Source organism: Vidua chalybeata, chromosome 25, assembly GCF_026979565.1.
Source record: "Vidua chalybeata isolate OUT-0048 chromosome 25, bVidCha1 merged haplotype, whole genome shotgun sequence".
In the NCBI taxonomy this organism is placed as follows: Eukaryota; Metazoa; Chordata; class Aves; order Passeriformes; family Viduidae; genus Vidua; species Vidua chalybeata.
Window position 1 is genome coordinate 2,439,473 of NC_071554.1, and position 23,921 is coordinate 2,463,393.

At 44.9% G+C, this 23,921-nt stretch overlaps 2 protein-coding genes across 4 annotated transcripts in view; one reads left to right on the forward strand and one right to left on the reverse strand.

Moving 5' to 3' along the window:
* Positions 1-23,921, forward strand: part of GRHL3 (grainyhead like transcription factor 3) — a 103,560-nt gene that overhangs the window by 6,142 nt on the left and 73,497 nt on the right. The gene's annotated exons all lie outside the window — the stretch shown is intronic.
* MYOM3 (myomesin 3) lies at positions 818-23,681 on the reverse strand. The gene is made up of 36 exons (XM_053964794.1): positions 23,575-23,681; positions 23,360-23,434; positions 22,598-22,763; positions 21,677-21,834; positions 20,284-20,379; positions 19,571-19,659; positions 17,290-17,334; positions 16,962-17,102; positions 16,282-16,443; positions 15,879-16,020; positions 15,591-15,790; positions 15,272-15,325; positions 15,005-15,132; positions 14,236-14,419; positions 13,064-13,238; positions 12,369-12,490; positions 11,678-11,865; positions 11,441-11,567; positions 10,871-11,049; positions 10,682-10,796; positions 10,254-10,410; positions 9,833-9,942; positions 9,324-9,368; positions 9,059-9,195; positions 7,847-7,991; positions 6,728-6,787; positions 5,947-6,014; positions 5,602-5,712; positions 4,897-4,984; positions 4,249-4,287; positions 3,969-4,074; positions 3,050-3,213; positions 2,459-2,495; positions 2,325-2,347; positions 2,182-2,237; positions 818-1,473 (listed from the first exon to the last, which is right to left on the reverse strand). Exons 1-36 carry the CDS (start codon positions 23,679-23,681, stop codon positions 1,177-1,179), a joined length of 4,296 nt encoding a protein of 1,431 aa, XP_053820769.1. The 3' UTR covers positions 818-1,176.

Sequence of the window (23,921 nt, forward strand, 5' to 3'; positions counted from 1 at the left end):
GCTTTTTGTTCACAACTTCTGTGTTTAGCACATTCTCTGTGTCTTGAGTAGAATTTTTCAGATAAAGTTATAGTAGATCAAGGTAATTGGTATTGTACAGGAGGAATTTCCTAATTATAACAATGTTCTCTGCCGTGGGCACTTGAACCTTAAAAGGTGGATAAAGAATGAATAAAATCATTCTATTTCTTTCAAAATTGTGGGTCTCCCATTGCTTGAGGACAGGGAAAATCATGTTGGAGTGGGACATGAGTGATGATTTTATCCAGCAGATGTCAGTGATGTGCACCTAACTGAATTGAATTAAATTCAGTTTCCTTTTACTTTTTATTTTAATAGAAGATAAAAGATAAAACATGGAACATTGATTGGAGAGTGAATGCAGGAAACAAATAGGATGTGTTATTTTTTTCTTCTCACCAGTTGCACAAGGAATTCTTCACTCACTCCAGCCCTTGAGTGATGTTCCTTGCTGTCTGTGCAAGCCTGACTGTTGATTTTGGAAGACTTTCATTAGATGTGTCTTGCAATTTCATTGCTTAATTCAAACAGAGCCTGTATCCCAGGGGTGGGTGACCTTTCCAAGTTAACTTTTCATTCTATTTAAATAGAAACCCAATGCTCAGCTTTTTCTTACCAATTCACCACCCGTTTTTTAGTAGGTAATTTTAAAGAAGATTCATACAGAAAGAGCCAGATTTGTAATTACATTTACCTGGGAGAATTCCTGATTTTCAGGGTCATTTTTATGTGTGGAGATTTTCCTGACTTCCCATACACCCACAGGTGGAATGATTTCATCATGGATATACTCAAAGTAATGCTGAGATATCACCAAGGGTTTGAGTTTAATGACACACACACACAGGCTGCAAGAAAATCTGTTACATGTAGTGATTTAATACAAAACCCCTCCACTGAAAGCCTCATGTGTGGATCCTCTGGTATTTCCCACACAGATTTACCAGGGCAGGGTCTCTCTGGAAGGTGAACATGCAGTGTACACACGTGTGAGCACACACACACACACACACACACACACACACACACACAAGAACTGTTCTCTAACAACTGCCAAAATACTGAAATATTGCTAAAATAAACACGGAGACACAAGCCTGAATTTTAGGGCAGAGACACCGAAAGGCATCTGAAGGAGTTAAATTCCTTTCAAATTCATTTAGGCTTTTTTGTGGTAATCCCAGCTGGGACTTCCTGCTCTGTTCCTATTGGGATCTCCCCATGTTTATAGACACTGATAGTGACCTGCCCTGTTTCAGACCCATATTTATTCTTGACATAGATGCTGTATTTTCCTGTGTCTTCATTGCAGACTCTCTCTATGGTGATCGTGACCATTGAGCCCTTCACATCCATCTTGTATCTGTCCTTAAACACGATGACCTTCTCGTTTTTGAACCAGGTGATCTCTGGGTAAGGGTCTCCAGACACACAACAAGTTAAGCAGAGGGTCTGTTGTGACACAGAGAGCAGAAATGGATTATGGAGCTGTAAATGTGCAGGGAAATTCAGTTCATAGAATCACAGCATCATTTAGGTGGGGAAAAAACCTTTAAAATTGAGCTTTTAACACAGCCCTGCCAAGGCCACCACTGAACCCTGTCCCCAAGTGCCACATCCACACCACACTCTTTTAAATGAAGAACAATAAAAATCAGTTCTCACATTTTCCTTAGGTGACATTCCAACACTGATATCTGATATTCCTTTTCCTGATAACCTCTAGTACAATCAGGATTAACCTGCCTGAATTCACTAGGCCTGACTCATATTTGTCTTACTGTCTTTTTATAGCTTCCTGTGCTGTAAAGTGGCACTTAAACAGGCACGTGGTGAGTTTGCAGTTACTTTGCAGGGGTTTTGTGCTACCTGAGTAAAGAGGAATGTGACTCAGAAATGAAAGCAGGGAGTTGGGCTGATGGGAGAATCAGGCCCAGCACCTAAAGGCCTTCAAAGTCCAGTCCTGTGAAATGGGAGGACAACAGAAAGGCTCTGGCTGTGAAGGTGACCCAGGAGGGCACCACTTCCCACCTCTGACAATGCAGCAGCTCAGAAAAGCTGCTGGCAATGCACAGGAGTGTAAAACAAGGATCTTTCCTCCCCATGAGTGATCCTTCTGTGTCCGTGCAAGGACCAGTTAACGGAGTTACTCAATATTACCTTGTCCTCCATGATGGTGGCAACATCTGGCAGACCTTGAACGACTCTGGCACGACCTGGGAATGAACAAATAGAACCTTTTCGGTTTTCTTATCAGCAAACTTGCCTTTGTTTCACTGAAGGGAAGAGATTCGTTTACTTACGCTTCTCTGCTATTGCTGCTTCCCTGAAAGGCAGAGAAAATGATTGTGGTTTTATTTATTAGCCATTATATTAACCATTTAGACTGTCAAATCAAAATAGATCTAGCTGTGAAAGTATTTAGGCAGGAACTTACTTTAGCCTCCTGTGCTCAGCCAGGGCATCTTCAAAAACTGCAAGAATGAAAGGTTTTAGGGAAAGTTGCCTTTTGTTTTATTTGACTCAGTAGATTTAGCATTATGTTGTTGCTATCAGTGCTGGAATTACGTGGATCAATGTAATTATCCTCTAGATGGTATCTGTCCCTGCCTTAAGGAAACTCAGCTCTGTTTGAGTGCTGCTGAAATATGTGGCACTGACTTCTCTCTTTCAAAGAGAAGTTCAGGGGAGGAAAAAAAAAAACCTCCAGCAGTTTGGAAAAGCCTTTATAAACCTGAAAGTTCCCTTTTCCAAGATGCCACCTATGAGCTCTGTTGTCCAGTGGAGGAATTGGACACATCCCAGGAGCAGCTGCCCCCTTCTCATCCTTTCCCCAGCAGGGCCAAGGCTCCCTAAAGGCTTCAATCCTTTCTCCTGCCCACTTCCCCTCTCCTCGTGCTTCTGTGGGCTCTCCACTGTTCTCTTCACCCCAATTCCACATGGAAATCAGCTCTAGTAAGGGAGAGAGGAATCCCTGCCCAGGCTTTGAAGGGCTCCTGGAAAGCAGCTCAGGTGTGACTCAGCTCACCTTGCCCAGACAGGTCTGTTGACAGTTTGTGGGAGCTGTTCCCATCAAATAACTCCAGGGTGTATTTGCCCTTATCAGTCTCCCTGGGCTCCAGGATGTGCAGCCAGATCTGGTTCATAGTGCTCCCAGCTCTCATCCTGTCACGGCTTTCCAGTTGTTTCTCCCTGAGTAAGCAAGTGATGCCATTTCAGTCATATTTAGCAGAGCTGGAGAAATCACTTTTTTCTAGACCTGTAGTGGTTGGAAGTATGGGAGTCAGGATTCATTTCATGGAGAGAGGAAATCCCATGGGGCTGTACTTTGAGGCAGTTTGCCAAAACCTCACAAACTCTACAAAAGACCTCTTACTTCTTTTTAAGGGATTAAATCCCATTTAGATGTTGAATATTTTTAAGTGTTTAGCCCTTGAATGTTATTAAAAATTCACCTCCTTATCTACATGTGTAGGTGGTATCTAATAAAACACCAGCTCTCTATTTAGGAAGATATTATGAGGCTAAATTAGTCAAGTGTTTAGGAAGAATTTTGTAATTTTGGGAATATTTTTTATTCAGAGTGGGGGGAGAGAGTGGTTTAGGAAAACATGAAGTGGTAAAAATAAAGTGTTTGAAAACATTGTGTCTGTAACCAAGGAGGCTGTAACTGAGCATTATCATAAGTGCAGTATCATTATTATTCTAGGAAAGATGATCCCTTATAAATATTTCTGCAGCGCTGTGATAAAAATAACATGAGTTTTCATTCTGGAATTCCCAGACATGTTCCAGGATGGGAGTGAATTGTGGATTTCAGCCCTTACTCAGACAAATCCACAGTTGCCTGAAAAATGTATGGGCTCAGGCCCAAATGTTTAATTTTAGATAAACAGTTACAAAAAACAGTGCTCCAGAAGCTTTGCAAATATTTTTTGGGGACTTACTTGTGGTACCAGGTGGTTTTCATGTAGTCTGTGTAGTACTTGACATCTGTGTAGATTTTGATGCCTTCCTCAGTAGGCTGGATTTTCAGAGGTGTGGCAGAAAGAGCTGGTGGTGCAACAGAAAGACTGGAATTGAGGAGGGATGCCCAGATTTACCTGTTCCATATGAAAATCCCAGCCAAAGGAGCAGTGAGGGGGTGGTGCTGTGCTTGTTCCACACCCAGGGACAGCTGTGCCATCCCACCTTTCCCCTCTGCTGTAATGCTGAGAGATGACATACCACTGATCCTGCACAGCTCCTTCAGAAGCTCCTCAAAGGCTGAAAGACAAAGATTTAAGTGTCTGTAAATACAAATTGTAGCAAAGCACATCCAATCTGCCAATTAATTTCACTGTGGTTAGGATGTTTTATATCCACGGGTTATTTGCTGTCATTTTCTGTGGCAAAACTCCCTGGGAATGGAGTTTTTGCCTCTGATTCATTTGTTTTGAGATGCTGGGCATTTCTTACTAAATTTAGATGCTCCTATCTTCCTTCACACTCACCATGTGCCTCCCAGACAGGAGATTTATGTACCAGGTTTAAATGATGTATTCCAGATGTCGGGGCAGCATTTAATCGCAGGCAGCAGAACCTTCTGATTGATTCTGGGTTGAAGTGACTGAAATATCCCTGAGCTTTTATCTGTGGGGCTTGGCAGAATTTATAATGCAGTCCTGGCTTGAGAAATGACTGCAGGTGGAAATGACATCAGCATGTAGAGAGGAAACTCTTTAAATTTGACCAGTAACTTTTTAATGCAGGTTTTAACTCCTATAAAAGCATGTAGGACATGCAGGTTTCATAAAAAGTGAGGATGTTTGGTGTTAAATCCACCAGGGGTCTGAATGTGAATGTGTCTTACTGCGTGATCCAAGGTTCTCTTACCTCCTTTTGTGAGGTCCAGCTGGGTGGAGTCCTCTCCTCGGTTATCTGAAACCACTGCTTTGTACAGGCCCTCATCTGCTTTGGTTACCTACCACATACACGTGTAATATTGATTAAAATAACCCAAATAAGCCCCAAAACAAACAACACCCCTCCCAGAGAAATTTCCCATATCTGAAACAGGGCAGGATTTGGAAAAGGGGAAAAAGCTGAGATTTTCTTCTTCCTTCCCTATGAATTTGGTTTAACTGAGCAGAAATAAGGAGGGAAAAGGATCAATTTGCCCCAAAACCTCCTGTGAAAGGATAGGGAGGGTCTGGTTCAGAAACTGTTGGTTTTGGGGGGTCAGTAGCTCAGCTTTTGCCTCAGTCCCTGTGTGAAACTGGCTCTTTTCAACCTCTCAGGATATGTTAATCTTTGAACAGCCACCCACTGTTAAAAACATCTTATTTCTGATTAGGATCTTAGAATCACAGCGTGGTTTGGGTTGGAAGGGACCTTAAAGATTGTTTAGTTCCAACCCCCTGCCATGAACTCCCCTAGAACTCAGATTCAGAACCATTAAAAGTTTCATCTCTTGATTTTCTCAATGTTTCTTTCAGTCAGTGGGCACTACCCAAAACCCACAGAGCAGCCCTTTTTTTTTTTTTTTTTTTTTTTTTTTTGCCATTTTCCTATGAACCTCTGAGCTGTTTGATGTTTCACCTTTGGGATCTGCAGAGTTCCCATCCCAGTCTGTGGCTCAAACACTCCACCAGCTCGTGCCTTGTGATTGAAGAACCACTGGAAGTTGGTGTCCTTCCTCAGGTTTGTTGCCTGTTTGAAGTCAACATTTAGAAGTCAAAATCCATTTGATTTCTTAATTCTTGGACGTCCTAATATGAATCATCACTTACATTACTCCAGAATCTGAGAATTTTCCTTTTTTGTTAAAATTTCTGCCCAAAAGAAACCATCTCCTTACTGTCACTGCAGCAAACATTTACACGAGCACTGCTCATGTCCTCTGAAAATTACACCTAAAATTGAGTGCTGAAGGAATTCTGTTACCTTGCAGGTGAGGAGCACTTCACAGCTCTCCAAAACTTTCCATGTCAGGTTCTCTATGAAATGTGGACCTGGAAAAGAAATGAAATCTCTCTCGTGGTGCCTTTGCCGTGTTTCCTGCGGGAATGCTTCCATCTAGTGCTGGATTCCCGCAGTGCACCTGGGAACTGCCGAGCTTCTAGGGAACAGGGAGGGGAAACCGAAATAAATTACTTTAGATCCTTTCATCCCATACTGGGCAACTCTGAAGCCGAGAAGGAGACTGGATTTATAATGTGCTGTCACAGTCGCTATCAAGTGAATATTTTTATTCTCACTAGCAGGGAATCACTTTCCAATTGTATTATTTTTCCAATGAACTTGTTTTAGAAACTTAATTTATTCATCAGCATAAAGTGGAAGGTGAAAGTGAAATGCATGGATCTTTACAAATTTAGCTAGAAATCCTGTTTTTTACAAGTGGATCTTAATTACAGAATTATATGTATATTCAGGTTATATAATGTATATTCAGGTTGGACAATTTTCAGAGTTTGAAAGTGTTCAGTGCCACAGCACTGATGCAGAAGATCTCTACTGATAAATCTGCCTAGCTTGGCTAAAACTAGTTCATTATTTTGATTTTTATGGGCAGGGCAAAGCAGCTGAAAATAAGGAGTCTTATCCCAGTGTCTTAATCAGCTTAACGAATGTGTTTAAAAAGATGATGAAGTGAAATAAATTTGCTTGGGTTTTGCCATCCTGGCCTCATTCTGACAAGTCCTTACCCTTTGGCTGATCTTACCCTGCTTTTTCTTCCATTGTCTCCGTTTTGCTTCAGCTTCTTCTGCCACTTTAGCAAAAGCTATGGAACAGCAAAGGACAAAGTCAACAACCCCCCATTATTAGATATTTCCTGTACAAAAGGTGTTATCTATCATTAGAGCTATGCTGTTTGTTCATGCTGAGAGCCTAACATTTATTTTCATTAAAACAAAAGAGCCATTGAAGACCTGGCCATTGAGCATTTAGCAAATTAAATACAGGATTTCACCGTATAAAAAGGTAGGCTAGAAAATCTGAAATTAGAATATTTTAAACATAAAAAACACTGAAGAAGGCAGAGAGCACAACCCCATCTAACTTTAGTATCTGCCTTTACATTGTCAGTAAAGACAATGGGCACTTCTAGAGCACAGATCATCAAATGAATTTTCTGTCCTGAACCCAACAAGTGCTGAATCTCTCTGGGAAAGGCCTGTGTCTCTCCAGGGAGTCAGGGAGATCTGACATTTTATAGACATTTTCCATTCAAAAACTTGGGAAGCTTTAGAAGATCACTTGAAAGCAAAATGCAGAGAACTGAAACCAGGGATAGACACTCGATGGGGAAGGATTTGGATGAGAATCTTGTTCCTATTTTTCATTAATTTTAGGAGGCTCTCTATACTGCATGTCCAGGGAACTGTGTGTTCCATGTTGAGCTTTTGTGCCTTGTCCTGGGGTGCAGTTGATGCTTTCTTTATTACCTTTAGTGCAGTGAACCAGCTGCTAAATACACTGAATTCCCAGCCTGTTCCTGCCCTGAGATAAATGACTGCACACACTCCACTCTGCTGCCAAGGCACAGTTCACCACTGCAAGCTAATATGTAAAACATTTGGAAGGAAGAACTAAGCATTCCACTTCAGCAGACTGCTTTTATCATCAAGCACCTATTTATAAGACCAAAAGCTTTAAGTTATGGTAAAGAGAGGTTCAGATCATTTCTGAAATGATTCCTGGATTTTAAATCTGGGCTAAAATTTGCTCTCCCCATTCCCAGTGTGCCATTAGAACTGCTGGAAATACTTTGGGACCTTAAGTGCCTCACAAAGTTTCCACTGAGCATGGCAGTCTATATTTGATCCTGAATTTCACTTACATTCATCCATGAGAACAAGGGTGAATTGATTTTTGGCTTTCCCGTCTTTGAGCTGGGCTGTGTACATCCCTTTGTCATCAGCACAGAAATCCTGGATTATCAGTTCCACAAGGCCTTTCTCTTTGACAAAGTTGATTTTGTGTGTCTGTGTAAAACAAAGGAAATAGGATAAACTGAAGACATTTCCACCGTGGAACTGCTCCTGGCACAGCATCCTCTACAGCAGATATTGCAGTTATTTTGTGCCTGTATCCTTATAAATTCCCCTCATTTTACAGGATGAGGAAGGCAGAGCAATGTGCTGTGCCAGGCTGTGGGATTCATCTGTTATTTATGTGTGCAGGAGTGGTAGAATTGCTTCCAGCGGAGAGAAAGTTCTGTAAAACCACCTAATCCAAAACATCCTTCCTTCATGGGTATTACAGAGCTGAAACCAGAATATCTGTGATTTTCAGTGGCATGGAAGTGTTGCACTTGGTTATAATCTGTGATGTGGAGTTCCATATTTGGCCAGGATGAGGAATATTTCCCCCTCTTGCCGAGGTGCAGGTACCACTGAGCTCCTGCACCCAAAAGTGCCAGGTGCCTAAACACAAATATCATCATTCTGCCTCCCTGCCCCGTTTGCTCTGAGCAAATATTGTCCTTCCAACGAGCCTGATAAATTGTGCAGATCCCTGTCAGTTCTCCAGTGGAGAGGAGACAGATTTTAGAAGAGATAGAGCCTTGGATAAACTTTTTACTTGTTGATTTAACCCCCTTAACAGGGCACTGACAGCTCTGAACTGCTCTGGCCTGGACCTGTCCTTTGTTCTGGGGGCCCTGGTTGTTATCTGGGCATTGCTGCTCTGCACTGAGCTGACAGCCCATGATTTATATTTGTGCTTCATTCTCAACTGTTCTCCCCTCTGGTCCTCTCATTCCAAGTATTTTTTAAATGTTCTAATATTAATTTGATATGGGAGGACAAGGAGGAGGCCTGAACATTTTTGTGGATGTTTGAGGAGGTTGGAGGGTGCTGTAACACACAGGGTTATTTCCAGTGCTTTGGACTGAGAAATAAATCACTTCCATCTGCTCTTAGAATTAATGAGATTTGCCTGTATTCAGTTCAAAATCCCCATCAAAATATCTGGGAATTCAGAAAACTGGGAATATGCCATGTTCAGCAGTGGGAAAGTAAGTCAAGATGAAATGCAGAATAAAACCTACTGGGGTACTGGTGAGCTCCTTGTCATTGAAGATCAGGTGCAGCTCAGCCTTTGGGGACAGCTTCTCCACCTCTAGCCACAGCCTCACTTCCCCTTTCTCCAGAACATCGATGTTCCAGCCAGATATCAGCTTGATCACTGGAATGCAGAGAGAACCACCAGGGGAATCACAGGCACACCACAGGATTCAGCCCAGCCAGGGCTCTGCTGGGTTCCCTTTTCCCAGGCTGGCCCCCTGCCCCTGGCTTTTTGCTGCTTCAACTTACGTGGGTTCCTGATCTCATGGCTACGTTTCAGTAACTTGTCCAGATCTGAAATGCAGAGAAGAAAAAGTCAACACTAGGCCAAAACAAATTAATTGTATCAATTTAATTTACTTTGTTGATAAACTTTATTTATGTCAAAGAGAAGATAAAACATTCAATAATGGGAGGTCTAGAAGAGGTGGTGAAGGGAATTGTTGGTTATATCTGAATAAAACATTGGTTGGATCAATTCAGGGAGTGTGCTGAAGAAGTTGTAAATCACTGTGACAGTGTAGCCAAATGTGAAATCTGAACTGCAGTGGAAAAATGACTTTGCAGGAGCACGGAATCTTTCCTTAGGGGACTGTAAAAGAAACTGCCCTTGAGCCTTCAAGGAATGGGAAACATCTTTTTAGTGACACCATTAAGTGACATTAGTCACTCACTATTCTTCTGCAGGAAACTTTCCTCTAAACATCTAAGATTAGAAATTGAGGGCACATTAGTTTTTTGTTGTTGGCAATTTTTACCTTCTTTTGTTAAAGTGCAGCTGGCAGAGATATCATCATCTACATCTGTGACTTCCACTGAATACACACCCAGGTCCTTTTCTGAGGGCTCTTTCAGTATCAGTTTTGATCTAGAAGTAAAAAGAATAATAGCAAAAATTATATTTTCCTCAGAAATTAGGTCTCTTGTAACAGAATTAGATACACCCAGACAGGAAATGTAGAGCTCACTGGAATTTATAAATGACTCTGAGGAGCAAGGTAAATATATTGGGAATAGGATGGCAGGTGCTCCCCAGATTGCACTGATCAGCCCATTTCCTGGACTCCAGGGCTGGGAACCAGGGAAAGGGCAGAGAAACATTTGGCTTCACATTTTTATTGGTGTTTAATGTGTTCTTTACTCACCAGTTCATTTTCTCAGTGTGCATTAGATACTCACCTATTGCCTTTCTCTTCAGTCTGGACTCGGTCAGGATCTGGAGGTCCCTCATAGTCCTTTGACCAGATAAATTCAGAGGAGTCGTTCTTTTCAGGAGCTTCAAAGGCCATATAAATGAAACCCTCTTCATCCACCCCGAGTTCAATTTCATTTGTGCCTGGATGTGTGAAAAGCCCACAAAACATTCCTTACCAAAGCAGATCAGGGCTGAGCTTCTGCACATCTAACTCAAAAACAACCCCCAAAACCAAACCACACAGAGCACAGTTAGAGCTAATTAATTTGGGCAGCTTGATTTGTTCATAATTGTCTTACTGAGGATGTTTATTGCTGTGAAACAAGTAGCTGATGCGTCACAAAGCAGATTTTCATCCAAATCATACATTTATTTACAGACTGGCCCAGTCTCATGGCTTTTAGCTTCATACCAGGTTTGGTTTTAGCCACCACGGGGTCTGAGGGGAGTGAAGGGGGTCCAACTCCAGCCTTGTTCAGTGCTCGTACTCGGAAAATGTAGCACTTCCCCGTTTCCAGGTCTGAAACCTGCAGGGAACACAGCCAGGAATTAATGTCAGACTAGGACAAGCAGCACTGGGACACTAAGAGCAGGTACAGACCTTCATGTGGGTTGTGGTTGTAGGTTGCTTGTTTATTTGTTTCCACTCCTCTGAGCCTTCTTCACACATGTCTATGAAGTACCCTGTGACCGGCCCTGCCCCCAGGTACAGAGGAGCTTCCCAGTGCAGCTGCAGGGAGGAGTCCCTCACCTCAGTGCACCTGACGTCGTAGGGAGGGCCTGGCACAAAGGGAACAGGGAAAACTGCAGTTGGGTGGGGATCAGAGAGCATAGTGGGTCTGTAGGGGATGCTTTCTATGGTAATTAGAATATTGAAATTAGAATATGAAATAGCATAACCAGCTGCTTTAATGGTATTTGCTGTGGTGTAAAGGGATTTAGAGTTTAGATCCTGATTCTTCATTCTCTGGAAACAATATTATGAAAAATACCTGGGTGCTCTATCTTGTGTAATGCAGGAATAACACCCTGCATCAGAACAGCCCTGGAAATGTTTTGTGCTTTTCGATCCTGGGAGCAACCATTTCTATGGTAGAAGCCTCTTGGAAGAGTGAGGAGATAAGAAATACAGCTGGTGACATTTTCCTGGATGGTTTTACATGAGGGATACCTGGCTCTGGCATTGTCCATTCCTCACATCTGAACAAGTCGCTGGGCTCGGACACTTCCCCAACTCCAGCCCTGTTCATGGCACGGGCACGGAACTCGTACAGGTGCCCCTCCTGCAGACTGCTGACCTTGGGGTGCAGAAGGACAGATGTGGTCAGTTCAGCAGGACACTAAAGAAGTAGAAAAAACCCAGCTCACCCTTGGTGCAGCTGTTCCCAGCTGTGCTCCAAATGGATACCGTGCAAATGCGCCGAGGAATCGGCCGAGTGTTGACTTCGTGCCAGTCTGGCTCAGAGTGGTCGTGCTGGTCCAGGAAATATCCCAGGATCTTTGTTCCTCCTTTGTGCTTCGGGGCTTTCCAGCCAATGGTCATCTCAGCCTTGCCACAGTGCAGCAGCACAAAGCCACATGGGGCCGAGGGACAGGCTGGGCACAGAGGGGCAGACAAAACAGCAATGTCAACACAATGTCCACATTCTCATGTGGAAGTCACAGGAAAAGCCTTGGATGTGTCTCAGGAGGTCTCTTGCCTGGTACTTTACGGTTTGTATGGCAGAAAAGATGGGAGCAGTGAGTTGATAAAATGGGGAACATGGAGAGTTAGATCCTGGATGGTGTGGTTGTAGGGTTTTCTAATTTCTCTGTGAAATTCCTAATGTTGATTTCCAGACATCACATAACTGAGCACTTAAAATGGTCACTTGTACCCAGAGCCAAATTAACACCACAAATGTAACACACTGCTAGGTCAGAATGCTGATTAATTAACTCTGTCCACGCTTGGCAAGTATAATTGATGGCAGAAGCTGCAGGATACAAGAAAATGAGTTCCCTTTTGTTTCATTTCTCAGACGCTGTCACCATAGCAGGCAGTGGTGGCTGTGCCTGACAGATGGGGTTGGAGGGGTCTCATTTGGGTCACTACTCACCGATCGCCGGCCTGACAACGATGGGATCTGTTTCTGGTGAGCTCTCACTCAGTCCTGCATCACTGACAGACTTCACACAAAACACATATTCTTTTCCAGGCTGCAGTCCAGGAACAGTAAATCTGGGACAGCAAATGAATATGTTTGTGTTTGCCTGTGCACAGGTAAACAGTGCTGAAACAGACAGCAACACACTTTAATAAGGCTTAGTTCTTGCAAAATCATTATTTGTCATTACAAATTAATGTGTCACATGAAATGGCTCCAGATAGCTCACAGTGGGTATGGATCAGATGGAGAGGAATCACCATTGGCAGGAAGATAAACAGGACTTTTTAATGGACTTTTTCTGCTTGACATGTGACCCCCACAGCTGGAGAGTGACTGTAATTTCTGCATGTGATTGACAGCGACTTACTCTAGTGGAAAACAGGCAAACCCATGGAATGTGGTTCTGCTGGTGCCCCAGGCTCTGTGGGGCTGTACAGCCCAGCCCGTGGAAAGCACACAGCCTTGGCTGAGGCTTGGAGTAATGCTGAACCCGCCAAGAGGCCCTGGTGTCGGTGTGCCTGCCAGCCTGTGTGTGGGGACTGAAGGAAGTTCTTTTTTTATCTGAAACACGACTCCAGGCAGAAACAGAAGAATCCAGGTTGGGCCCCTGTGATCCCTCAGCGGAGCAGAGGAGCTGCACTCACTCGTTGCCTGTCAGTGGCTTGTTATTGACTGTTTGCCATTCCTCCGTGCCCGTCTCCCGGCAGTAGATGTAATAGCCAAGGGGCTCCAGGCCATCCTTGGGCTTGTCCCACTGCACAACAACAGATGTCTTGGTGTCTCTGAATGCCAAAACCTGAGATGGTGGAGGTGGAGGAGCTAAAAAAGGGAAGAAACAAACAACACAGACAAAAGTAGTGAGGGTTAAAATCTATAGTTTAAAAAAGACAAAACAATTATAAATGTGTTGGCCTGTTTGATTTAGTCACCTTTTCCAGAGCACCATTTTCAAATTGTTGCCCAGGGAAGCTGTGGCTTCCCCATCCCTGGAAGTGCCCAAGGCCAGGTTGGATAGGGATGGAGCAACCTGGGATAGTGGAAGGTCCCTGCCTATGGATGAGCTTTGAGGTCCCTTCCAACCCAAACTATTCTGGGGTTCTGTGAAATTAGAGCAAAATGCCATGGACAGGGCCCCACTCTACAGGATCTGTTTTGTGCTTGGATTTGCCAGATGTCTTCTTCCTCTCCCACTGATTTCTGCAGTTCCCCCACACAACCTCCTCTGAAGCAGAGGAGGAACAAAGCTCATCTGTTGATTGTCCTTGGCTCTACCCTGAACTGGGACCTGCTTCCCTCTGCATTTCCATTTATGAGTGAACACTGGAGCAGCTTCAGTGTGGGACAATACACAAATAAAGACTCAGTGCTCATCCCTCTGCAGAAGAGAAACACCAACATGAGCTTGTGGCCCTCTTACTGTCAGCCCAGTCCAGGGAGAAAACAACCCAAAGCAGCCCTGCAGAGGCTGCTGTCCCGGCTGAGCCCCCAGCCCAGGCTGCTGCAGCCTACTGCCATTCCTTCCACACTGTCACCTCCCTCACACCATGCTGGAAGCATCCTTGGATTAAACACGGGCTTCAACTGTTCCTATTTTATTAAATATAATTCTCCACTCACTGCTTGCTCAGATTAACACCGCCCTGACCAACTGCAAACCAATTAAAGAAGGATTTAGGGCTTCAAGAGATTTCCTTATATCAAAGTACTGCTGTGTAACCATAGACCATGAAGTTTAGAGGGGAGTGTGGGCAGGGGATCCCCCTCATTCCTTCCAGCCCATGCCCTCTCCACAGGGCTAGTGCGGAGCAGGAATTACCGGGCGGTGCCCCGGCGGTGACGGGCGCGCTGGGCAGGGAGGGCTCGCTGATGCCGAACTTGTTCACGGATCGCACGCGGAACCGGAAAGATTTTCCCTTTGCCAGATCGAAGAGTGCAAATCTTGGGGAATTCGCTGGCGTCTCCAGGTTCACCATTTGCCAGGAGCTGCTGCCTACGAGCGACTGCAACAAAAAAGGTGATGATTTAATGTGTGCACAAAACCCTCCTGATCAACAACAAAGCTGGGCTTTGTAGGAAAGGAATTTTAAAAAGCTCCAAACAAAACACAAAGCAAAGCCATAAATTACGTATTTCTTGTTCGTGTACCCACACTTTTCTCCCTTGGCAGCAGAGGGCCCCTTTGCTACAGGAGGTGAGAAAGAAGAATGCATGAAAGCAGATTGGCAGAAGATACTAATTAGTCACCAGAGTGATTAGTGGGGAACAGGACAGTGAGGTATTGTGCAGTTCTTCACAGCCTTTCCACCTTCAGGGCTGGAACAGTTCTTTCTGTTAGAATTCTGCCACTGTTCTGTGGTGTTAAAATTCCTTGTCCATTCCTTGTTAATCATTAGTCCTTGAGCTGGTGTCAGAGTCAGGGCCATGGCTCAGAGCACCTGCGGGGCTGGAGGAGGCTGAGCCAGCTGGGTTTGAGGCTGGATCTCCCCAGTTCCTAACTGGGAATGGCCTCACCTGTGCCATGGCCCACCTGAGGAAGAAATGGTCCTGCTCTGCAACTGTCCTCTTGTGTGATATTGTTTTCTTACCTTTTCCACATAATAATTCAGTGGCTCTCTGCCTCTTGGATCTGGTTCATCCCAGGCCAAAGCCACATAATCTTCTCTGACCTCACTTGCACGAACATTGGTGGGTGGCAAGGGAATTTTAATGTGTCCTATGGGAAGGCAGAAAAGGCTTTAGTGATAATGTGGCAGGAAAATAAAAGTTCTTTTACAATGGGTTCTGTTCTCCCACTATAAATCCAGATTATTCAATATAAAGGAGACAAACACTTTGGGGAAATTTGAACTCACCCTCCAGGTCATCTTTGGATATTTCTATGGTCCTGCCCTCGTCGTATGGAATTACTGCAATGACAAACAGGGCAGTGTTACCACCCACAGGAGGTGCTTGGGGAGAAAGACAGAACCCAGGACTGATTCATTGGTTCTGTGCACAATTACAGACATTTTATGTCACAAACAATGGTATTTTGAGCTGTTTCTGTTCAGAGTGCTCCCAAGATGGGCTCAGCAAAGACATTTGTGGGGATGGGGAGGATCTGGACAATCTGCACTCAGTTATTCCTGCAGCCTCCCTGAGGGAGCAGATTGTGCTGGGTTTGGTACCAACCTGTCACTCTCCTGTCCCTGCTGGGGTCGTGGGTGGTGACGGAGTCACTGGCCTTTGAAGGGTGGCTGGTGCCAGCCTTGTTGACAGCCTTGACCCGGAACTGGTACGTCTGTCCCTCAGCCAGGCCCAGCACTGGGCACCTGCAGCCCTTCACAGGCTGGGCACTGCACTGCACCCACTCCTCTGAGCCAGCCACACACCTGCAAGGACACACAGCCCACAGGCTTCCTTTGTTCTACTTCCACCATAAAATGAGGTTTCTCAGCTCCAGGATGATGCCTTACACACCTTTCAATGAGGTATCCCAGGATGGGGCTTCCTCCATCATCACTGGGCGCTACCCAGGAAAGGACCAAGCAGTCTTTGTTCACATCGTGGCATCTCACGTTGAGGGGGGATCCTGGGGCACCAGCTGTTAGTGCTGCAGCGTCTGCAAAACACCAAGTGAGGGTGGGTAGGTTTTGTTCTTTTCTCTTCCAGAATCTTCATTGAGTAGCTTAATTTTAAGTGTCTAAGGGCCTATCCCAGTAACACAATTTTCTAATACTGAAATTACCAGCGAAAATAAGATTTGGTCATTGTGATAATTGTATCCACACACAAAATTAGGAGCTGTTTCCTTGTGTGTGAGGGGGGGGAATTTCTTCATGCCAAGGTCTTAGGAAAGGAGATCTGTAGGTTCTGCAGGTACCTCTAACAAACACATAAGTGGTCTGCTCCTTGTATCCATCCAGCGAGGGGACACGGATGGTGTAGAACCCCTCATCCTCCTTGTGAGCACACAGCACTGTCAGAGAGGCCTCACGCTCCTGGGACCTCAGCTCCCGACCTTCTGAGTCCTGCAGCAGCTCCCCTGTGGAGCAGGAGAAGGGGGAAAGGAAGTTCACCTGCATTTGCCTGGTTAGGAGTGGCAATATTTATTCCCAAATGCCTCAAAAAGGCACAGAATGAGATGAGGGATCTCTAAGACATTCCTGGTGTTATTTTTGTGCCTCCAAATTGCAGCCGTGGACTCTGATCCACAGAAAGACCCAAATCCTTGATTGCCAGCAGAACAACACAGACTATCCAGAAGTTTTTCTCACTGGAGAACCACAGGCTTTTCAAACTAAGGCTCTTCAAATATTCTTATGAACAGGAATGTCATTACCTCCAAATCGTTTCAGTGGTATCATCCTTTACAAACGGGGAAAAGGCAAACACTAAATAGTAACATCTGTAGCTTGAGCAGAGCTGAGAACAGCTCAGGAATCCTGAATTTTAATAATTTTTTTTTTTTTTTTTTTTCTGGGAACATTTAATCACAGCTGTGAATTCCAGTGGGATATTCCCAGAGGTAAATGCACATGAACTCAGTTGTTGCCTACAAACCATCTCTGAACCAGGTGATGCCTCGTTGGTGGTCCAGTAAATCAGAGGAGAAGTAACAGGACAGGGTGAAAGGCTCCTTTTCTCTTGCAAATAAGGGTTTCAGTGGAAAAGCAAAATCTGCCTCTCTGGCCAAAAGGGACCCTGTGGAATGAAAGTCAGCATGATAAAGAGACTTCCAGAGCTTCCTCCTGTAGTATTTTTATTGTCATATATTTAGAGTGAGCCTTGCACTGCAGTCAGGCTGACAGGAAAAACTCTCAGGGAAAAAAATAATCAAATTGCATCAGGCTATAAAAATAATTAGTAATAACATCAATGATTTACTCACTTTTGTATATTTCTGAATCAAATCCCGACTCCTTTCCATAATATTCTAAAATACAAGAGGAAAATACATTTAGCAAATTTCATGGAGTGTTTTTCTTTCTTAATAACACCCAGTGATGCTCAGCAAACTGTTTTTCTCTCAAGCCAGCCCTTAATTTGAACCTTTAAAGTGTCACCATGGGGTAAAACCTTAATTCATTTGACAGCTGATGCCCTTCACAAGCCTCTGGGGATGTGTCTGCAGAGGAAATTGTTCCCATGGCTGTTCCAGTGGAAGCAATCCTGCTCCAAATGCTCACGTGCAGTCAGTTATTCTGAGCTAAGGAGGGCTTCGTCACTTTGCCTTCTGCCTTTTCAAGCAGGCAAGTTAAAGCCAAATAAAATCAAGATTTGAATAAAAGCAACCCCCTGGGTTCTAACAGTGTTCCCAGAGGATGATGTGGGATTCTTGGGAAGTACAAGTGACTGGGACTTCAGGATTTAACCAAAGGACAGGATGTTTGTGCTGAGACAGAGGCAGTTCCTGGAGCTCAGGGAAGGATGGCCCCAAATCAGCTGTTCCTGGGTTCTCTGGAGGCATCACAGATCCACCTGCTCTGGCCTCTTGGTATCACAGCACAACGTGAAATCATTTGGAGCTGGAACCCAAGAACTGATGCACTTAGGGTGAAACTGAGGTACTTTTCTCTCAAGTTGCAACAAATGCCCATAAAACCTTGCAGTGGCTGAAGTTTGGCAGTAGCAGGCCAAAAAAATGAAGAGTGAGTGTGAGCACTGGAGAGGAGGGAAATACAAAGCCCTGGAGGTAAAACAGCCCTGTGAGACCCTCAGTGATGTCTCAGGGAAAGGGAACTGTGGATCCCAGGGACCCTCCCCTGGCATCGAGGCCTTTGCAGGCAGCCAGGGCCTGCCTGGGCACCAGGAATGTTTCCAGGGGAGGCAGGATTAAGGCCTGGCTGTAATCCCTATTTTCAGAGCAGTAAATGCAGATAGCAGAAGGAAGACTCAGGTTTTTGGGAAGGGTCTGGGAAGGAGCAGTGTCTGCAGTGCTTTGCAGGGCTTTGTCCCTGGTGAGGGACAGGTTAACCAGGCACCCAGAGGTGAGGAGAGCTGTCCCAGCCAGGCCTTTCTGTGCCAGACCACAGCCCCTGTTCCATCCTCATGCCTAAAGATCCTAAAGATCCCACAGGGAATTGAGAGGAGCAGGTTATTATTGGCATGGAATTTTTCCTTCAGGCTGCTGCTTTGTGGCAAAGGGCAGCTCCTGCTGTGGCCATACTGAGAGAACCTCCTGGTAACTTTTGCTGCCTACCTGCATTAGGGTAGGGGGAATTTAGGAATCTGGGAAGGATGCAAATGAAGGTTTTCTGGGCTGTTGTACCTGTCCCTTTAGAACTGGTAAATGCCTGCTGCATATTTCCAGTTATGCTGAATTTTGGCACTGAAAGGACCTGAAAGGTGTGATAATACACTGCTTTTACAATCCTGGAGTCAAAGTCTCCTTCAGGGATCTGCATCCCAGACAGGATTCAGCTCAAAATACGGCATGTGAAAATAAGTGTGATAATAACACAACCCATGGCAGAGGGCTCTGTCAGTCCCACTAAAGGGTGTAATTGTCCACAGTCCTGTAGGTCTGTTCTGTCCATGCCTTTTATTACCAAATCGTAATTTAGATATAAATAGATGAAATATGAACAGCTAAACTGTGATCCTGTGAGACTGCTCTGCATATTTCCTATAGCTTGAGATTATTTCCCTTTTTAAGTGCTGGTGGTTTATTTACTTCCTTCCCCACGTCTGGCTTTGGCTGTGCACAATGTGTATCTGTGGAGTCTGTGCCAGTTATTTTCAGAACAGCACAAATCCAAAAGGAAAATCTTGCATTTGCCCTTGGTAGTTACTGATTTCAGGGAAAAACGTGGCATTCTCTGCAATAATGCACTGAGAGGTCCCACTGAAAGCCACAGTTCTTGGGGAACCATTTCTTGCTGATCTTTAGCAGACTCTCTGTAAGCCTCTTGAGTTCCACTGTGGGGCTGTTTCATAGCAGTCCAGAAGAAATAAGCACCTAAATTTAGTACAATTTTATCCCAGTGAAAGGACAGCCGTGTCCATATGGAATCTGAAAGGAAAACCTTTGCCTGGGCCCAGAATGACTAAGGAAGAGAAGCTGGTCTATCCTTTTCCAGAGTGCCTGTGTGTGCCTATCAAATAATGAAAATATTTGGAAGACTCTGCAGTATTGGGAAGTTTAAACCCAAAGGAATATTTGTACTTACTCCTGACAAGCACTGTAGCAAAGGAATAAGCTTCACCATACTGGTTCTTTACCTCCACACTGTACTCAGCAGAATCTTCCATGGAGCATCTGAAAAAAAAAAAAAAATCCCTTCCTTCATATTTCACAGGACAAATTCAAAGGGGTTCCCCTTTAATCCCAGGCATGTTTGCTTTTCATCCAGAAGCTGCTTTTCCTTTCAATTACAAGGATTTCTGGTACTTTGTTGTCAATTTTTTCTCTTGAGACCCAGAAGGAAAACATTTTAAGTACTGAAGAAGCAAAAGGTCTGTGGAACACTTGATTGCACTAAAGATTTGCATTTGTCTATCACTGATAATTCATAGATTAGAACTAATGTTGTTTTGATTACATTGATCCATCCCAAATCACATTTTTTGTCTGCTCATGAAGTGCTTAATGTGCATTCCTTACCCTGAAGGAAAAAATGTTGCTGATACATAAAAAGAGGAGCCAAAGTAAATTAAGCCATTAAATTGTTTGTTTTTGTTTTATTTTTCATAGGTTTTTTTAAACCTTGTGAACTGCTGTGGAGACTGGCAAAGGTGTAGCTCAAACACAACAGCCTAAAGGCAGGCAAGGTCAGATTCCAGAAGAATTACTTGGCTTGTTTATCATACACAGACTGGGAATTTAGGGCGAGCCGGTCTCACTCAGCTGAAAAAGCAGCTCAGCCAAGGGCACAGCCATTACCTGCTGATGTGCAGGGTCAGCATCCCAAATTGATTTTTGATTTTGTATTTTCCTGCTGGGGCTTGGCGGGGATCGATGGGGATTCCATTTTTATACCTGGTGGAAAAGAAGGAAACGTGCTGTTAGGAAAGGACCCACATCAACCACCACAGGAGAGATGAATTCCCTCTTCTACAGATCCCCCTCTTCAATCCAAACCAGTCTGGCAGCTAAAGCCAGACCCCTCCATGGTCCTGTGTGGCTGCTCAGCCTTGGCTTTACATCCCCTGCCCTGCAGCCCCTGTGAGTGAGTTCACAGATGTCTCTTCCCTGTGTTCCCAGGGATGAGTGGGAGGTTCAGATTCTCTTTGCTCTCTGAATAATTCAGAGAGGTCGTTCTGGAAGGACACCGGACATGCAGAGCTCCCACACTGGCAGAGCTGCTGCCTACGAGTCATTAGTAATGCAAATGTTTGCACACTTAAACCTTCCAGAGGCCAATGGCCAATCACTTCAAATTCATCGAAATACACTCTGCAAATTGCTTTTTTGAGGTGGTCTTTCATTTATTTCTGCTATTTATGGAGTATGCTGCACTCAGAACCAGTCCGTAACACTCTCCCCTGAGGCTGCTTCATATACAAAGGGAGTCAATGACAGTTGTGTTATATTTTACAAACTGTGGAAGCAGCAGCAGTTTAATGCTGAAACTCTCATGGTGTCCAAGGCAGCCAGGCCTTGTTGGTGCGTGTTTGTGGTGATTTAATGCTGAAAGGAGATTCTGTTTTTTGAGACTTAAATCCCAAGTTTGCCTGGGGGAAAAGCAAAGGAAACGGGGAAACCCCCATGAACATCAGCCCTGTCCCAGAAGGATCCCACAGGAATCTCTACAAAACAGGGAAATCCCCATGAACATCAGCCCTGTCCCAGAAGGATCCCACAGGAATCTCTACAAAACAGGGAAATCCCCATGAACATCAGCCCTGTCCCAGAAGGATCCCACAGGAATGTCCAGGAAACGGAGAAACCCCCATGAACATCAGCCCTGTCCCAGAAGGATCCCACAGGAATGTCCAGGAAACGGGGAAACCCCCATGAACACCAGCCCTGTCCCAGAAGGATCCCACAGGAATGTCCAGGAAATGGGGAGACCTCCATGAGCACCAGCCCTGTCCCAGAAGGATCCCACAGGAATGTCCAGGAAACGGGGAAACCCCCATGAACACCAGCCCTGTCCCAGAAGGATCCCACAGGAATGTCCCTGCCTCCAGGCCCCCATGTCCCTGCTGGTCTGACACGTCTGCACACTGAGGTGGTTTCTGTGACCTCTGCTGCTCTCCCTCCCTCCTCGTGGCAGGACAGGGCTGCCATTGCCGTGTGCCTGTGCCCGTGGGCCGTGCTGGCAGTGCCATACCAGGTGGCCTGTGGCACAGGGACCCCCAGGGTGGTGCATGCCAGGGTGACATCCATCCTCTCCCAGACGGCGTGTGCCCGCAGCGGGATCCAGAGCAGGGGCGCCCGCCCCGCACGCAGCTCCAGGAGCTCCTTCTGCAGGCTGGCCTTCTCCAGAGCCTGTGCCAGGGAGACACTGCTAAAGGCACTGCAAAGGGGGAATTTGCAGTGCTAAAGGGGAATTTGTTACACAAATTCTCTGACACCAGGGACCTGTGCTAACGTTTCAGTGGAAGGTGTGCAAGGCCTTTAGTTGGAGGGATTTTGGGGTCGTCTTAACACCTGCTTAGGTGTATGTGAGAGATGATTATTTACTTTAAAAATTTGAAAGGTTTATTACACTTTAATACAAATATAATAAACAAAGTAAATAAGGAAAAATTGTAGTGCTGGGAATTGCCCTCGTGGTTGCCTACTATGTGGTTGGTTTATTTTTAAGATGGATGTTTAGTCTTTTATACTCTTGGGGGTTGTATTAGCCAACCCTGGCGCCTCTCAAAGTTTGTTCTTTTTTGTTGTTTACTGGTGGAGACTGCTTTCCTGTAACTTGATTGGAGGGTCAGGTGTTGTCATGCTGTGCCCCCCTAGCAACTTTTCCATTCCCAGCTGCTCCATGCAAGGGGCCCATGTGCACACCTTCTACCTGTCCCAGGCAAGCCAGGCTGTTTGTTGTGTCTGATGGCCACAATACAAAGGGGGGGGAAAAGGAACTATGGGGAGAACAGAGGACATCTAAACTACAAGAACATAATTATACGTCAATAAAGCTTCTCTTAATATTCACACAATAGTCATCCCTTCATCTCATTACCCATCTAGAACAGGTAGGATGACAGTTTTAGCCCTGTTGGCACCTGCTGCCAGCAGAGGTGTCTGCTCTGACCTTCCTGCGCAGGCCCTTCCGGTCAGCCCTCGCTCGGAGCTGCCTGCAGATCCTGATGAGCTCCTCTTCCATCTTCTCCATGTCATTCCCAAAACGAATCCTCTTCTGCCCCCTCTGTTCCAGCTCCAGGATCTCAGCTTCCCTTCTTAGATTGTACTCCCTGGAACTACATGATGATAAAAGCCGACAGAAGTCAAGATAAAACTTTTTTTCTCTTTTTTTAGGGTGTTTTTGTTGTTGATAGCACACTTATTGGTTAAATGAGGAGTGGTAAGGACAGAAACACCAGCTGTTGGAGTGTGGGTAGGAATGTCAGGGAATGATCCCCCACAGGAACCAACACTCGCAGAAGAGATCAAACTTCCATGGGGACCTACTGTTTGGCCACTTCTAATCCTGGGGAGAAACCTGGGAAAAGGATCACAGGGAGGAGAGATGTGGCTGAGATTTGCTGGGAAAGAGGGGAGTCCCATCTGTTACTATTCATTTATTAATCTGTCAGTATTTTCTATGTATTCCTATAAAATCTGGTTTCTCTCACACCCCTACATGTAAGCAAGGCAATGTTCCTCATTATCACATGGCAGCACCATTTAATTTCCTGCATTTTAAGTTGAGGCCTGGTGTTTTTAAAGGAAGAGCCTCTGGGTTGAACCTGCTCTTTTTACTTCCAGAAGAATAAGTTGGAAGCTGTGACCCTCATACAGAGCTGTGATGTTGCCCACAATGGTTATATTGGAGTTACAATAATTCCTGACTTACTTTGCTGTTTCAGAGGTCAAGGCAAGGGCAGCTGCTATCGATAGGTCTGAAAGGCTGAATGTCTCCTCTTCCTCACTTCCAGGAGCAGATTCATGGAAAAGAATTCAGATGAGATCCCATCATTTCACAAACTCAGAATTCTACAAATCCATGACTGTGTAGAAAGCCCTGTGTGCACCTGATGGACTCAACCTGTCCCTGACTCTGGGACTTACCTGGTTTTAAACCTTTTTTTCCTGGTTGTGGAGGTCATTTCCAAGCTCTGTCTCCTCTCCTCCTTCTGTTCCTCCTCTCTGTGGTGGAAAAAGGCTCGGGTTCCCATGGTGGGATATCAAAGCCAAACTTTCTTGCTGGAATAGATTGAAACATTCAAATCAGACACTTTAACAGAATCTTTTTAAGTCCTTGCTCTGCTTTGGCATTCAGGGGCTGTGAGTGGAGGTTCATATAAAAATATTTTCTGACATCCACACTATGAGAGGGGTTTGCTTCATGATGCTTCTGTGGAAAGTGGGATCAGGGGGAGGAATGGAGTCTCTCAAGGCAGCTGGAGCTGTCCAAG